Source organism: Suillus discolor, assembly GCF_016758755.1.
Source record: "Suillus discolor strain FC423 chromosome Unknown F5147scaffold_128, whole genome shotgun sequence".
Lineage (NCBI taxonomy): Eukaryota > Fungi > Basidiomycota > Agaricomycetes > Boletales > Suillaceae > Suillus > Suillus discolor.
Window position 1 is genome coordinate 82,138 of NW_024541375.1, and position 15,733 is coordinate 97,870.

The 15,733-nt window shown below is 47.5% G+C and overlaps 5 protein-coding genes across 5 annotated transcripts; 1 reads left to right on the forward strand and 4 right to left on the reverse strand.

Moving 5' to 3' along the window:
• Positions 1-5,140: 5,140 nt before the first annotated feature.
• On the forward strand, positions 5,141-5,526 carry F5147DRAFT_727512 (uncharacterized protein). The gene is made up of 2 exons (XM_041439267.1): positions 5,141-5,354; positions 5,436-5,526. The coding sequence occupies exons 1-2, from the start codon at positions 5,210-5,212 to the stop codon at positions 5,510-5,512; spliced, it is 222 nt and encodes a 73-aa protein (XP_041285352.1). The 5' UTR covers positions 5,141-5,209; the 3' UTR covers positions 5,513-5,526.
• A 1,106-nt stretch (positions 5,527-6,632) lies between these two features.
• Positions 6,633-8,544, reverse strand: F5147DRAFT_841388 (uncharacterized protein; the record flags this gene model as incomplete). The annotated part of the gene is made up of 12 exons (XM_041444372.1): positions 8,516-8,544; positions 8,087-8,416; positions 7,973-8,026; positions 7,892-7,920; positions 7,825-7,838; positions 7,734-7,770; positions 7,562-7,623; positions 7,201-7,510; positions 7,119-7,147; positions 7,014-7,069; positions 6,937-6,962; positions 6,633-6,879 (listed from the first exon to the last, which is right to left on the reverse strand). Exons 2-12 carry the CDS (start codon positions 8,186-8,188, stop codon positions 6,636-6,638), a joined length of 963 nt encoding a protein of 320 aa, XP_041285353.1. The 5' UTR covers positions 8,189-8,416; positions 8,516-8,544.
• A 1,713-nt stretch (positions 8,545-10,257) lies between these two features.
• Positions 10,258-11,883, reverse strand: F5147DRAFT_727520 (uncharacterized protein). The gene is made up of 8 exons (XM_041439268.1): positions 11,793-11,883; positions 11,716-11,741; positions 11,545-11,658; positions 11,185-11,494; positions 11,097-11,125; positions 10,990-11,045; positions 10,910-10,935; positions 10,258-10,850 (listed from the first exon to the last, which is right to left on the reverse strand). Exons 3-8 carry the CDS (start codon positions 11,558-11,560, stop codon positions 10,607-10,609), a joined length of 681 nt encoding a protein of 226 aa, XP_041285354.1. The 5' UTR covers positions 11,561-11,658; positions 11,716-11,741; positions 11,793-11,883; the 3' UTR covers positions 10,258-10,606.
• Positions 11,737-12,339, reverse strand: F5147DRAFT_56903 (uncharacterized protein). The gene is made up of 3 exons (XM_041430929.1): positions 12,074-12,339; positions 11,861-11,999; positions 11,737-11,806 (listed from the first exon to the last, which is right to left on the reverse strand). The coding sequence occupies exons 1-2, from the start codon at positions 12,182-12,184 to the stop codon at positions 11,871-11,873; spliced, it is 240 nt and encodes a 79-aa protein (XP_041285355.1). The 5' UTR covers positions 12,185-12,339; the 3' UTR covers positions 11,737-11,806; positions 11,861-11,870.
• A 2,603-nt stretch (positions 12,340-14,942) lies between these two features.
• On the reverse strand, positions 14,943-15,693 carry F5147DRAFT_658872 (uncharacterized protein; the record flags this gene model as incomplete). Its single annotated transcript, XM_041434511.1, has 4 exons — positions 14,943-15,043; positions 15,111-15,219; positions 15,353-15,482; positions 15,519-15,693. Coding segments are annotated over 4 exons (515 nt in total), but the record flags the coding sequence as incomplete, so codon positions are not given.
• Between the last annotated feature and the right edge of the window lie 40 nt (positions 15,694-15,733).

Consider the following 15,733-nt stretch of genomic DNA (forward strand, 5'->3'; position numbering starts at 1 on the left):
TTGCTCCATTGTATGTACTGCCGGCTATCCGGCTCATCTGTATAAGCCATTGTGTGTACTACCGGCTCATCTGTATCATCTATTTCATGTACTACCGGCTCATCTGTATAATCCATTGTATGTACTACCGGCTCATCTGTATCATCCATTTCATGTACTACCAGCTCATCTGTATAATCCATTGTATGTACTACCGGCTATCCGGCTCATCTGTATCATCCATTGTATGTACTACCGTCTCATCTGTATCATTCATTTCATGTACTACTGGCTCATCTGTATCATCCATTGTATATACTACCGTCTCATCTGTATCATCCATTTCTCCTTCAGCATCAATACCGGCAGAAATTTCCATCATCTACCGGATGGGATATCATCGAGCTTTACCCCCGGCCCACCCGTCTTCCATTGTGCCTACTCCCCCTGGCCCACTCGTCTTCCATTGAGCTTACCCCCCGGCCCACCCGTCTTCCATTGTGCCTACTCCCCCTGGCCCACTCGTCTTCCATTGAGCTTACCCCCCCGGCCCACCCGTCTTCCATTGAGCTTATCCCCCCGGCCCACTCGTCCCCATCGCACTAATCTCCCTGGCCTGCTGGTCTCTATTGCACCCCATACCCCCGGCCCATCCGTCTCCATTGTACCCTGTACCCTCGGCCCACTCGTCTCCATCACACCCATCTCCCTGGCCCACTTATTTACATTGCACACCATTCAGCCGGCCCACTCGTCTACATCGGACACTGCATTCACTGCTATTCATAATAGACAATACACTACATTCCTATACCACCATCTACACTATATACCACCAGCCCATCTGTTTGGAACAGGTACACACTAACCACCGGCCCACTCGTCTAGCATGGTACACTTATTGCCATGGGCCCACATGGGCTGGCCCGCTTCTATTGGTACATTGTCACCCTTAGCTGTCCGTCTAATACGGGTAAATTCACTGAAGGGGCTCCACCCCTCCTCGTACAGTGTACTTATTATCTCTCCACATAGTGTATCCACATTTGTTACCTAAAGGTGAGTATATGCGCGCTGCTTCCATTCCAACATTTCACTGTGGCCTCAGTAATGTCTTGTCTTCATGAAGTGTATGATTTCATTGTGATGGTGCCATGGGGGTGCCGGGAGTCTTTGGTAGGTGCATGTGTTTACCCGATACTGACAGTGCCACTGAATATCCCGCTCCCAGACGGTGTGTGATATTGGCTTATAAGCCGGGTCTTGATGGTACACTGGGCATGACCCATTCTCAAGTGGTGCGTGATTCATCTCTTGTGTTACTTCACCACCGCTGATGGTATCATGACCATGTCCCGCTCTCGGTTGTGCATCCTCTTGTCTTTTGGGCTGCATACCTGATACTGAAGGCGCCATGGCAATGTCCTGCTCTCAGAGAGAATTTCGATGTTCGGTGGTGCTTGTCCTGTTCTAGCCACCTGCCAGTAATTACGATGAGGATGAGGGCCTGTTTCAGGGTTATTCACTCGAGCGTGTAAGTGTTCAATTTAGTTGTCTATATGCATTGTCATCTCACATAATTGAGAGTGCAGAAACCACATCTTGACATTGTCGAGCCTTAATAGCCTTGCTGTGACACACGCACATACGGCGCGCATGGTCATTATTTCAGTCGACATCATCGAACGTTGTTCTTACTTCCTCTTTGGAACGTGGTGCTTTCCTTCTCCCGCATCTCTTTCTTGCACACCCACTGTGTGATATGCCCACTGTGCCTCACGCACAACCCAAATCTCATATTGAACTGATATCCTTGGCTGGTTTGAGCTCCAGCAAGCCTCTTACCATCAAAATACCGGCTCAGGTTCCGGTGTAGAGACTCATGCCTCTCCTTGTGCAATATTGCAGTTTTTACCAAGGAGTATACAGCACGAACTTGTAGCATCACTCTGTATGCTATCCACAGCTATTCCTATACGAGGTGCAGCTTTCCCGCGCATCGCGCAACTTGCGCGCGTACCTTTCCCGCGCTTCACGATGTATATGCGCGCGCGCTTTCCCGCGCTTGAGTGCCCTATAGCGCCAGCCATCCAGAAGCATCCATCCACTGTCCACCAAGTTCCCTAGTGCGTATATTTCCATTTCTCACATTTGCATATCGTTCCATCTTTATTTTTATCATGGACCCTTACTTACATATATACTTACATACCTTACTCGGTAGCGCTTCAGCTCCGCATGACAGCGCTTAGGCGCCATACTTAAAGTGCCAGCAGTACATACTTACTCTCCCACCAGAACGACAGAGGACTTACTGGTTACTACCCACTATTTACCTAGCAGAACATAGTAGAAATCTATTTGTTTACACCTCACATCTCTCTTCTCTTGTCTTACATCATATCATCACTTAAGCAAACTCACTCTTACTCTCTCTCGTATCTGTATACACGCGCACGCTTTCCCGCGCTTCGCGCCATACACGCGCGCATTCCCGCGCCTTGCGCGCACCTGCGCTTTCTCGCGCTTCGCATTGGCCAACCAGTAGCGCATACCTCTAGATCCTTGCTGCACTCGCTTCCCCTTTAGGGTCGAACGCACTTGTCGTCTCAAGTATAGCAGACTAGGCAACGCGCGACCTTACAACATTTATAGATACAGTCAGGAGCATTGTTCATGCCTCGCTGTATCGAAGAACCTTCACCGGGATCTCAACAACCTCTGAATCACCGCTGCTCTCCATACTCGCTCCACTGCTGAATAAGGAGAATTCCTGCGCACATTCACCAATGCACACCTTGCTCGGACTGCACTGAAGGCATGTGGCCACACGCCATGAGAAGGTGGGACCCATCATTCTTGACTATCATGCTACTTAACGCCATGGCTAATGACTTCCCACATGTTCGCAACGCTACCAATACTGCCAGCGCTCCTTATGGGCCATCTAACATCTGCACTCGTCTCGACATCGAACAGCAGCTCCTTGACTCTGAGAAGTCCAAGCCAGGCGACATTATCATGGCGGCCACCAACAAGGGCGGAGGCCACAGACACTCGTCTAAGACATGTTCGGATGGCGGACAGACGAGCCATTCCTCCTGCTCCATGTTGAATCACTAGGGGGGGGGAACCCCACCTAATTACAATGTGGACGCATTTCTTAAACCAGTTGCAAAATCTGATGTTCCCGACTACTACAATGGTGCATCCACATATCCCGTCTCAGCATGCCTCATCTCATACCATTCAGTGACTACGACACCTCTTCGCTTATTGGGTGCAGGATGCTTCATCTTATCATCCTCGTAAATGTGTACGTCTCATCCCTGCTCCCTTTGCGCCTATTCCCACGGCAAATGACCAGAACTCAACCTGGTGGTCATCTGTTCAATTCTCGCGAATGGACTTCCAGCCTTTCCCCAATCTTTCGCTGCATCGACCCTCTATTCGCAATCCCAGCCCACACCAGAGGCCGAGGCCGAGTGCGAGTCCTGCAAGAAAAGGCTTGTGAGTCTGTAAGTCCCATCTTTTTAGTTTCTTCTACGCTACACTCAAATTTGCCCATTTTTTAGTTCAACCAATACCCTCAATCAGTACAAGCGCAACTATCAGCAGTTGCTTCATTTGGCTCCGGGACTCCAATCACTTATTGCTGATGGCGGAAAGTCTAAGGAGCTCACTCAGATCGCACGAAAGGTGAGTATATGCTAGTTATGTGTGCATATACTATGTACTGATTTACTATTTAGATGAACACTAGCATGCAGGAAGTAGTATCAGTTTGTTCACTCGTCCTAGGCTCTATCCTTCTGTTGCATCAGCTCTGAACCCAGCGACCGCTTCTGGAATCACCACATTTTCAAATTCGACTTTGCCTTGTTGCGTCATCGACTCTCGGACTACTACTGTTCTCGTACTGGGACTTTTGCCGCTACCTCAAGGCATTACTTGCCATATGATCTCAGCATTCTCTCGCTCAGTCATATCCTGCTAGTGCTCCAGGTTCCTTACATTGCAGTACTTTACAATACTTTGTACTCTCGTCATGACAATCAATATCTGACTTTAACTGAATATCTCTGTGTGATTTACAATGTCTAATTGAGATAATAATATATTTGTCTGGAACACGTCGTACACGCTCCGTCCATTGGACATTTCAGGTTCTAAGTCTGCTCAGACATACTAGACCCTAACCCTGATATTGTTGACAGTGTTGACACCACAGATATATCTATGTATTGTTAGGTCTAGGATGAGCAATTTTTGTGATGTCATGGACTGGAATGGCCTGTGTCTCCATTTGATATCATCGTCTATAGGCTATGCTGGGAAGCGTCCGGTCGTCACTATGTAGATGTTACGTTTATCAACTAAAACAAAGCACACGAAAAATATTCCTGAATCATTGCAATGGTAGTGACTTTCCGTCAGAAAAAGGGTACCCACGGATTTTGACTCTCGCCTTGCCGTTAAAAGGTATCGGAGCTCTAGTATAATATTTGCTATGCACGCCGACGCGACAAGCTTCGGAGTTGAACATTGGAATATTCCAACTTATGTAATGTCTACATCCGATCAATTGTTTGTTGATGCTTGGTTGTCATTCGCCACACAGTTCATTACTTATTTTCGCATGTTGACACATTTGCGAGACCGGTGGCTTTGGTAGCATCAGATCAAGAGCTCGCCAATGTAGTGCTGCCGCAGTCCGGTCCAGAACCATGGTTGGAACCGGACTTTTGGTCCGGTTCTCCGCAGTTCGGTCCATGGTTCTCGCGCCAGCCAGAACCGGACCGGAAAACGGTTCTCGGTTCTAGATCTTCCCAAACGGTCCAGTTCTGGTTCGGCCTTCCCGAACCATTCTGAACCCTTATCGACTTCCACTTCGACAACTGTCATCTTCGGGATTCACGTTGTTGATTAATCAAGCTACATTTAGCCTTTTCGAAGGTAAGCACTAACTAATTAAACTCTCAAGTCTCTCACCCGCTCACCTCTATAACAGGAGGTTCTATTCATTGAGGACCGGCTACAACACTGCGCAAGACTACCTTTTACTGGAGGTGGATGTGTTAGGCGCGGTCAAGGTGGATTTTGGAGGGATTGTGTCTTGCGCTATGCTGCAGAGGTGCGTATTTGTGCTCTGAATGCTGATGGCTCCCTCGAGGGCCAGCACCCATCGCTACCAGCGCACGACCCATCACACGCCACACCACCTGCGCCTATGTTGATGCCCGCCACCTCACCGCATCCCCTCTCACTCGCTTGCTGTTCTTTCTGGCTGGCTTTTGCTGGCTCGCTCGCCGTGTCTCACTCACCCACTGTCTCTTGCTCACTGTCTCACACACCCGCTGGCTGCTCTCACCCACTGTCTCTCACCCTCCGTCTCTCTCACTCACCCACTGTCTCTTGCTCACTGTCTCACACACCCGCTGGCTGCTCTCGCCCACTGTCTCTCACCCCGCTGTCTCTCACCCTCCGTCTCTCACAGCCTGCCTCGATGACCTACTATCAGATCCAAAGGTGAATCAATATGCATGTCTCATTGCATATTCTCACAACTGAATGCGCTCTGCTAGGCCAACAAGTTGGCACTCCATGTACGGGACACGCCACATGTTGACAACACCACCAGGAAAGTTGGTCCCATTTTCTGGAATGTAGCTCTTGGTGGCGCAATGGTCTCATTCGAGTTTTGGGCTACTCAGTGAGTTCTCTCTGGCATGCTTTGTGGAGCTCATGTATGTGTAACGTTCCCACCGGTCGCGTCATATTTTGGATCAAACCTCTCTTGCCAACCCAACTCCCAGTACCCTCTCACTTCCTTTGGCACCCTCTCGCTACCTTTGGCACCCTCCTGCCATCAAGTTGACAAGTTCAGCGCCCTCTCATTACCTTCAGCATCCTCCCGCTTAGCACATCCAATGCCACCAGCACCATGCGCAAACGCACAGCGCATGTAGACTCGACTCTAGATGGGGAGTTCTCTCAGCTGCAAAGGTGTGTCATGGTGTTTTATTGTTTCAGTGTCTAATAAATTTATTATTTGTATATGGTACCCACGCTCGCCACCATCTCACGCTGCTGCTCACTGCCATCTCCTGCTGCTGCTCGCCGCCATCCTCGACCCATGCTCATGATCGCCATCCTTCGCTGCCGCTTTCCTATTTCTGGTTGTGTCAACCCCTCGTTATCACAATCACTCTCCTGATACCTCTCGCGCATGGTAATTGGGGGGGAGCAGCCATGTTATTAGATTAGTTACTCAACATGTATACTACTTAGTACTTTGTCAATGTTTTTTTGCGTGCTCTTACAGTTTTTTTTTTGGTTTGGTTCGGGTTCGGACCCCAAAAAAACCGAACCGGACCATAGAGAACGGTCCTCTATGGTCCGGTTCTGGGTTCGGACATTTTGTAGAACCGAACCGATGGTCCGGTTCTTGGTTCTCGTCTAGGACCCTCCGAACCGGACCGAACCGGACCACGGCAGCACTACGCCAATGACGGTACATTAGTAAACTACAATGACCTTCTATAGCTCCTACATATTAGTGCTCCAGTGCCACAGCTTGGAACAATCAGTTCTATTTCAATAAGAATGTATTATTTTAGGGGATCATGCTCAAAACATACACATGAAATTACTTTTTACACAACTCCTTCGCCTTCTGTTCTCCCGGCAGACATCCCCAGCAATTTGAAAGGGGGACCCGCGTCCATGTCACTCGCTTCGACAAAAATTTCACCTTCATTGGCTCCTCTCCTCCATTGAACACGACTCAGTTCTGCATAGTTGAGCAACCATGCCGGATCGACATGATAAGTTGCAGCCAATGACCTGATGCTTAGCATTGCACGACAGACGGAGACGGCTGTAGTTGCTACTGCTATTCTGGGAAATAGATGTGTCTATGAGCTTTCATGGATATCATGACGTTCAGTAACTTACCCTTCCCTCAAAGCTGGATAGTACACCTGGCAACAATTGTAAGTGGTAATGTAAACAACTAAGGTCATAAAACTTACAGATATTTCCTTCGGTTTAGTCATAGAAAGACCGATAATTTCATATAGCAGTGATCCTGTGATTTAACTTCAGATTACGCTGGAGAATAATGAAGGTATATTCACCGGCCGCAAACGTATACATCAATATCCCTCTAAGAAAATGTCAGCTTTCGTAGTAGAAACTGCAACCGTTAACCGGGCCTACTCTTTTACGAATCGGTGTATAATGCCACGTTGCTGCAACACTTTTGGGCTGACGCGAAAGCGATACATCGTCAGTAAGAGCATGGCCGTATGGACGACCAGGGATGGCAGGTACATGGCAAACACAAATGGAGGGCTCTGCGTCGGGATCTCAGCGATCAACGTTATACGCAGGGCAGTCTTGATGGGATTAAACTCGACGCTGCCAACTATTACAGTTCCTGCCGCGCAAATGACGAGAATAGTGACCGCCAGCCATCTAATGAGGTAACTCCGGAAGAATAGATGCCACACTCGCAATGTCACGACACCTGTGTGCACTAGTCAATTCATTTGGATCGACGGGTGCGCCAAAGACAAACATTGACAGAGTATCAAGACCATGAATGAAATAACGTAGCCCCCGATGAGTAACAGGTTTGTTCTGTTTCAAAGTAAGCTGGTCTGTAAGGCATTCATAATGTATAATCGCCCACTCCTGGAAAGCTATAAGTAAAACGCCAAACAATGACACGCGCAACTTGAGAAGTACCCACCGCAGAACTAAGAGTGTTGACCGGTCCTGCTATTCCTATATATCCATTATTCACCAGAACCGTGACAAGTAATATTTACTATAACGAACCATACAGAGTAAGGCTAAGAAATGGTGTTAAATGATGCGCTTTTGATTGCATGCAGTCAAAACGCACCAAGCTTGTATCAGAGCCAAGTATCGTATCTGTCGAATCTAATATTACTGATTGAAGGTAAGAAATAATCGATGACATTACGCTGAGATATAGTGCTCTTGACGCTGACCATGAACCAGACCAGAAGAAATTTATCTAACAAACGACAGCGGTGGATCAGTGTTATATCATCATCGATTGTGGAAGCGAATATACCTCTTGATCTAACGTGATAGCATGGTCGTACACTATAAGGGTGAAAGATGTCAGAGCTAATCCCATAGAGGCGGAGTACGCCGACGCTGTTTGTGGGGACATGGCAAATTACGGATGGACCTGCTAGTACCGAGAACACAGAGCACTCTCTGGTTAGTCACGTTGAGGAAGGTGGACTATGTTATATACCACATATTGACTCAGGCTGTGACGGGTGATGAACAGGAGGCGAAGCCCATCATGAACTCACATGGCCTGCATCTCTCTCGCATTTGATATCATGGCTTATTTGAAGTGTTTCAGGCTATGCTGGGAGGCGTCCGGTCGTCACTATGTGGATGTTCATCAACTGAAACTTACTAAAAGCACACGAAAAGGTTCCCTGAATCATTGATGGTAGCGACTACCTGTTAGAAAAAAGGTACCCACATATTTGGACTCGCCTTGCCATTAAAAAGTATCAATCTCTTCCATGACACAGTCAGTAAATTTTGAAACATGTAATCGGTGGCAAGTAGTAGTCCAGGAGGGTTTGAGCCGTCGTTATTCGCAGGAGTTCCCACGGTATTATTAATGGGCGCATCATGTTACTGCACAATGTGACTTGGGATACTACTGATACTGGTAGTAGCTAAGCTCTGGAACTCGTCAAATGGACACCAGATTGGCCAAACTTGCACTGGTTACACTTCTTGCTCGTTATCTTTTTTGATGGCTCCCTCGTTCCTCGGACGACAAGGCTGTACGATTGTGGAGCACAAAGCCACTCAAACACACCGTCGGAGTTACCTTCATCGCCATTTCTTCCAACGGAAAACCGCTCGTGAGTGGAGACTATGATAGGGCAGTTCGGCTCTGGCCCATCAAGAATACTACTTTCACAGCATCTAGGCTGGATTCCTCATATGGCTTTGCACACCACAGTGAGATACACTTTAAAATCTCCTCCCGGAGCTCGAGGCCATTTCCGATGCGGAAAAGGTGCGGACGATACTCGTTGTTGTTTTTATAATTAAATGATATTCGTAGGTCATTGAGCTCAACCCTTTGTTTCATTATGGATATGAATTGAAGCATGCAACACCCCACGGAGCACGACGCTATGGTGAAGCAGCCGAGGCCTTCAAAATCATGATCTCTAAGTTGGATAATACTCCTGACACACAAACACGACATGGGCCCAAAACAACTCACGTGCCTGATTGAAGACGACTAATTTTGCGGAGTTGTGCTAACAATATGTCAGTCCGTCTGAAGCAGAACATACTACTCGATGAGCCGTCGACACTCACCTAGAAAACGCTCCACTTCGTCTGCTCAACTCCATAACCAAAGAAGCGGTCGTAAAGTATTTCACTTGGGTCATGTTATCGGAGCCGCGACTGCGTGAAATTCTGGACGAGAACGTGTATACATTGTGTCCAGTTGGAACCATGGAAAAATGGCAGAAGTTCTGCGAAGTCGCTCGCGGTGTAGGGCATTTCTGGGCATGGTGCGACACCTACGGCATTGACTAGGGCAACAATGTTGAGCTCCGACAATCGGTCAACTCCACGTTCGTCTGGTACCGCTAATCAACATTCACCATTGTCTGCCTATCGGATGTCCCGACTTCCTTCCCAGTCTGGCGCGCTCGTAAACAGTGTTTGGAACTCCCGAGGATGGACTATTCAGGAGTTTCTCGCTTTCTCTTCTAGCAGGAAAATTGGAGAACCACAAGGAGTCTGTCAGCGTCATGCAGGAGTTAGAAGATGCAACAGCGCCGACTTCCGTTCGATAACGAGAGGTGTCTGAGAGATACTCCTTGGCATCTTCGATGTGAACCTTCCTGTAAGGAAGAGAAAAGACAACGGGTTCGGACGTCTCTTGCAGGTCATTATAGCTTATTTAGGCCACATTTCTACCCTTGACTGGTGGGACAATCATCCAACTCAATAGTTGTCTGCTAGCCGACATTTCATACATAGCTTATTGCCATATTTATCTGAAGATGAAATGTAGACATCGCTCTCTACGCTGCGACGTGCTGTGGCACTTTACGGACGAGACATAGTAATAGGGCGTAGATGATTGGCCTGAACCTGTCTCTAGTAACAGACCATCCAGTCGGCTGGAGTCAATGAGTCAGTTACTCATGAGTTGAAGGCTCCGACAGACTTTTGACGCTCTTAGGCTTTGCTAGCACAGCAGTGTGTTGAGGAGTATAACAGAATTGCTTCAGACAACACAAGCCAAAAACATCGTTTCTGTTGATGTCATGGCTGATTAGGACGTGATATTGTAGCTGCGAAGAATGGGGATTTCGGGACGCATTTTTATTCATACTTGACAGCACCTGCATGGACAACTACAACTTTGTTTCGTATAGAACTGTACTATACACTATCCCATACAACACTACTGCGCCTAATCGCCCACCTACTCAGTAGGTGAGACTTCACAAGGCAAATCGATGTGCCTATTAGTTGAGTTATTACATTTGGAGTAAAGTCGTGGTTGTTAAGACATCTAAAATCGTCTTTACACCTTCCCTGGATACTCCATTTCCACAGAAGTTGACGGTAGCGATCTGCAGGGAAGAACCACATCCATCTCGTTGACTTCAACGACAATTTCTCCTTCACTGGTCCCTCTCCTCCAGTGGACGCGACTGAGTTCAGCATGATTGAGTAACCATGCTGGATCGACGTGGCAAGTTGCAGCCAAGGACCGGATGCTTAGCATCGCGCGACAGACGGAAATGACTGTGGCTGCTACTGCTATCCTGGGAAGTAGGGGTTGCTTGTGAGCTTCGGTAAACAACGGAGGATGAAGCGACCTTACTCTCCCCCTAGAGCTGAATAGTAAACCTGGCAACGGTTTCAGATTTTAACCAGCCACGCAACTATGGTTATGTAACTTACAGACATCTCCCCTGGTCGAGTCAGAGAAAGAGCGACAATTTCGTACAGTAGCGTTCCTGCGATTTGTCTCAGTGTGTGCAAAACGAGAAGAATCGAGATATATTCACCGGCTGCAAATACATACATAAACATTCCTCTTGAGCGAACGTTAGCTTTCGAACTAGAGCCTGTGACCGACCGACAAGGGTGACCTACTCTTTCAAGAATCGGTGGACAATCCCGCGTCTCGGCAAGGCTGTTGGGGTAATGCCAAAACGATATATCGTCAATGATATCATGGTCGTATGGACAACCAAAGCTGGTAGGTATATCACAAATAATGTCGCAGGGTTCTCCTCTAGGGTCAACGGGTTGTATAATCCGTATACGGCTGTCTTAATATGCCCAAACGCAGCGACGCCTGCGGTTACAACTCCTGCCGCAGAAGCGATCAGAACAGTAACCGCCAGCCATCTAATGAAGCGACTTCGGTAAAATAGATGCCATACCCGCAATGTTACAACACCTGCGCACATCGGTTAATTCGGTGTAATCAACAAATGCACGAAGACGAACATTGGCAGAGTTCCATGATTAGGAACGCAAGGACGAAATCTGTAACAAAAAGCCATTGTACACTATTTCCTGCGTGAACTGGTTTGTTAGGGCCTTGTCACGCATGACTCACTTCTGTGGAAAGCTGTACGTAAGACGCCGAACGACGATACGACCTGAAGAAGTACTTACGGTAGAATTGGGAGTCATGATGTTTCCTATTCGTCTGAGTCGTCAGAGCCATGCCACGTATATTCTCACCGACGGACCATAGAATATGAGACTAATCGATCCTCATCAACTAATGCGGTGTCATGAGATGGAATCAAACACGCACGACATTTGAGTTAAAGCCAAGTATCGGATCTATTAAATCCACGATTGAGCACCGGCAGCAGAATACAACTCATCGACGGCATTACACTGAGATATAGTATTCTTGAAGTTGTCCATGGTCCAGACCAGAAGAAGGTCACCTAGAACAGTGAGTTGAGAGTGGTTTGGTGGTAGATCAGCGTGAGGTCGCTATTGATGATGGAGGCAACGATACCTCTTGGGAGAACGTGATAATATGATCGTACACAACTAGGGTGAATGATGCCACGGCTAAATGCGCGGAGGCAGCGCTCGCAGACTTCTGCATTTGCCAGTCTGTGGACATGGCGAGTTACAGATGAGTCCTGGGATGTCTACAGAAAGCGCTGTTCCGGGAATCGCATTGAGGAGTTAATGTGGACCAACTCTATATAGCAGATGTCCATGCAGAGACGAAGCTGGTGGACCCTTGTGGTAACCTAATACACGTTGAAGTGCTCGAAAAGGATAAAGGATTATATATAGCGTGCAATCATTTTCATCAACGTACACCGCCTTTTCAAAAGTTCATGTTTATCCAAATATGTCCAGATACCTTGTCGTGATTCCACCTAGAACACAGCATCAACAGCACCCTCTCAGATTCGCATGTCTTCCAAGACCATGGACGCTTGCTCTTACTCTCTCCCGCAACAACTTCTATCTCGTGTGTGATGCTCAAATCACCGGATTCAAGTAAATCCAGTAAACCCTATTTTTATTAAAATCTTCGATGCAGTGTATACTAAAAGAGTATGGCTGAAACAGCATGTTGATCACTAACCCTGAATCTGTCAGCATCAGTGGCCAAGGCATAGCGATCAATCTTGATGAGTCTCACTTGTGGGAGTGTCTAGACCATTGAAGTTGCGGCCATTCGAAGAAGCCAGGGTGTGAGAAGGATTCGGAGTCATGGGGAGTTCTGTGTCGCTAGAACCGCCTAGCTCGAAATCTCGTCTTCACTGTTTCCCATGAGGACACGACTGAGTTCCGCGTGATTGAGAAGCCACGCTGTGAAGCGCCGCAGATGTAGATCGAATATTGAGGAGTAACGCATGGCAGACAAAGACAATGGTTGCAACGACGACGACGCTGAGTAAATGATTGGTTTCATGATTTCATTCATAAGTGAGCTATGAAAGCAACACACCCGCCTTATAAACCTATGCAGTGAACCTAGAGAATCATAAGTTGCTGAGCAGAACAAGAAACAGATTTACAATATTCATATCCAGCTAGTCAATGAAAGAACGATGATTGTGCGCAGTAGCGATCCTGAGTGATAGCATGACAAGTATGAAAGTCGATATCGAACTTGGATGCTTCCCGTTGCGCATGGATACCTGATCAATCACCTGAGAATGCATATAGTGAGTGTTTTATGCGTGTAGCTGTACGATCAATGGCGTGCTCTAAAAAAAAACTTCTAGAAGCAAAGAGCGTCTTTGAAATTGGTCGCTCATCACACACCTAGCGCGCTATGGTCCATAAAGCCAGACGCGTACACAAGGGTAAAAACCGTTGGGCTCTTGGTAAAACTCGGGTGCACCATTCCCTTGAAAAAGATCGAAGAGAGAGCCACCTATAAACCTATAGTCAACCCTTAGTATGCACACGGTGTATAGCGGACACCCTGTTCCTCGCGAAAAGGCACCAAACACAGAGAGCGATGACAGCTTGCAAGGTTGTCAATAGACGAATGAACAAATTTCAAGCCTTGACACAGCGCCACATCCAGAGTCATCAACGCCACATTTCACAACAAACAATGCCTCGAGGCTTGGTGTGGCGCAAGCCTTGCACGAGGACTAGAGCTGGTGAGGCTCACAGCTGTGAGTGATCTGAGCAACTTGGTACACCAGAATCAATGATCTCTTACGGTAGATTCGGAGAGATGAAAGTGCACGGCATGAATCAGAGATCACCTTTGTCATAAGAAACTTCCTTACGGTACACTGAAAGATGATGAGGAGCGATCATACTGGTTAGACGCTTGGTGCTCACAATGCTCAAAATATCGTATATGCAGATGAACAATCGAGGAGTTATTGTACCGTGGTCTGTAGAGTGCATCAATGCGATCGCACCAACAATGCAGTCGGGCAACACTGGGGCTGGTATGGCTGAATAAGTGAGGGAGAGTTGTAGGATTCTCGATATAAAATTTAAAGGATTATATATACGCACAATGTGTCCTCTGAGGCAGTGCCTCTCATAGTCATGGCACCTCTCGCGCTGGAGTCACTGCCAGAAGCTCAAAGTAGAAAATCACGCGCTTCGCAACAAAAGTCACTATTGTGGCGGCGAACCTCTCAATCCATCATGCATCATGTTCTGGACTTCGACCATGTGGAAATAAATGCAAAAATGAAGCACCCGTCCGATGAATTTTGTGGTCCTGCTCTGAACAAGCCAAAAGGAACTTCCACGCTTGTCACAGATTTTCACCGCAGATCATCGATGTGTATGATCGTGTTGGGTACAGTGGTAGTACTTGCCATAGCCTAAGTGGTTGAACTTGCAATGTTGCTCCAAGAAAAAGTCCCATTAAGCGTCCCAAGAACTCGACTTGGACACGATGGGACACAATTGAAATGTTGACACATGTAGCGGGCATTGTAGCAGCCCATTGCGGAAATTTACCTAGGTCCCTGGGAGGTAAACTCAAGACAATGTGGCGTACATTACTCACCAATTTTTTTTTCAATTGAAACTGATTGAGGCGGGTGTTGTACTAATCGTGTTTGAAATTTATCAAAGACGTAAGTTCCACACTCCTGCAGGGTAAGCGGATTGAATTCAGCTGCCAAGGGGGAAAAAACTGTCAGCCGTTGTTAGGCCGAACGGTCTAAAACGCGTCCACTTTGACAGAAATGATGTGGTTGAAGCATAACTCCATTGGACGCACTTTGACTAAGCGGGAATGGAGTGGAACGAGATCTGAAATTGATCAGAAGTACTGGCAAAGTAAAGTCTCCATGAATGACAATTTTTGCATGGCATGAATGCATAAGGGCATGCGAGGACAATCGACGTAGATGTAGGTAACCATAACTTCAACACACTCAAGGAGCGAACAACGTGTTGAGGAAAGCCTCTCCAGCAGAGGAGCCCTTGGCCTTCTTTCCTTTCTTGTCTTTTTGTGCCTTGACACGCTCCTGCTTGACTATAACACATCAACGTAACACATGAGTAATCAATTTGATTAAATGAAAGGTAGATAATATACATACGCAACTCTTGTCTGCGGAGGGTCTTGGCGTAAGGGTTCATGCGGAAGAGAACCCCTTGTTGACGAGAGGGTTCTTCTCTGCGTCCATGGGCGCTTCTGTACCCGTGGGCCTGCAGGGCGAACAACAGATTGAATCTCAGTGCTGTTGATGAGACGAGTAACGTCGGGGTTAGAGATCTTAGCGGTGGGAAGGCTATACACGACAGATCAGTCGAGCAATAAGGCACTGCATACGAGACATACAGGTAGTCCTTCTTGTACGAGGAGGCTTTGTCGAAGGTGCCGAACCTCATCAAGGAGGCTGAAGGCGCCCTCTGTCCAGATGACGAAGCGGCCAATGTGTCCACCAGGAGCGAGTTGGAGAAGGTTCAACCTTTGACGTTGACGAGTTCGACACCAGGCAAGTTACGGAAGGCTGGACGATGCCGTTGTCTTCCTTGAAAACGACAAGAGGGCCACGACGTTGACGGTAGCGGCGGTTGCGCATCTTGCCCTTTCCTGCCGGAGTTTGCGCGAGTTGGACACCTTGGTGACATCCGTGTATGCATTCAGGGCCTTGAGAGAGTTATAGCCTCCTTGGTTTTCTTGAAGGACTCAGCTGCGTTATCAACGACAAGAGGAACT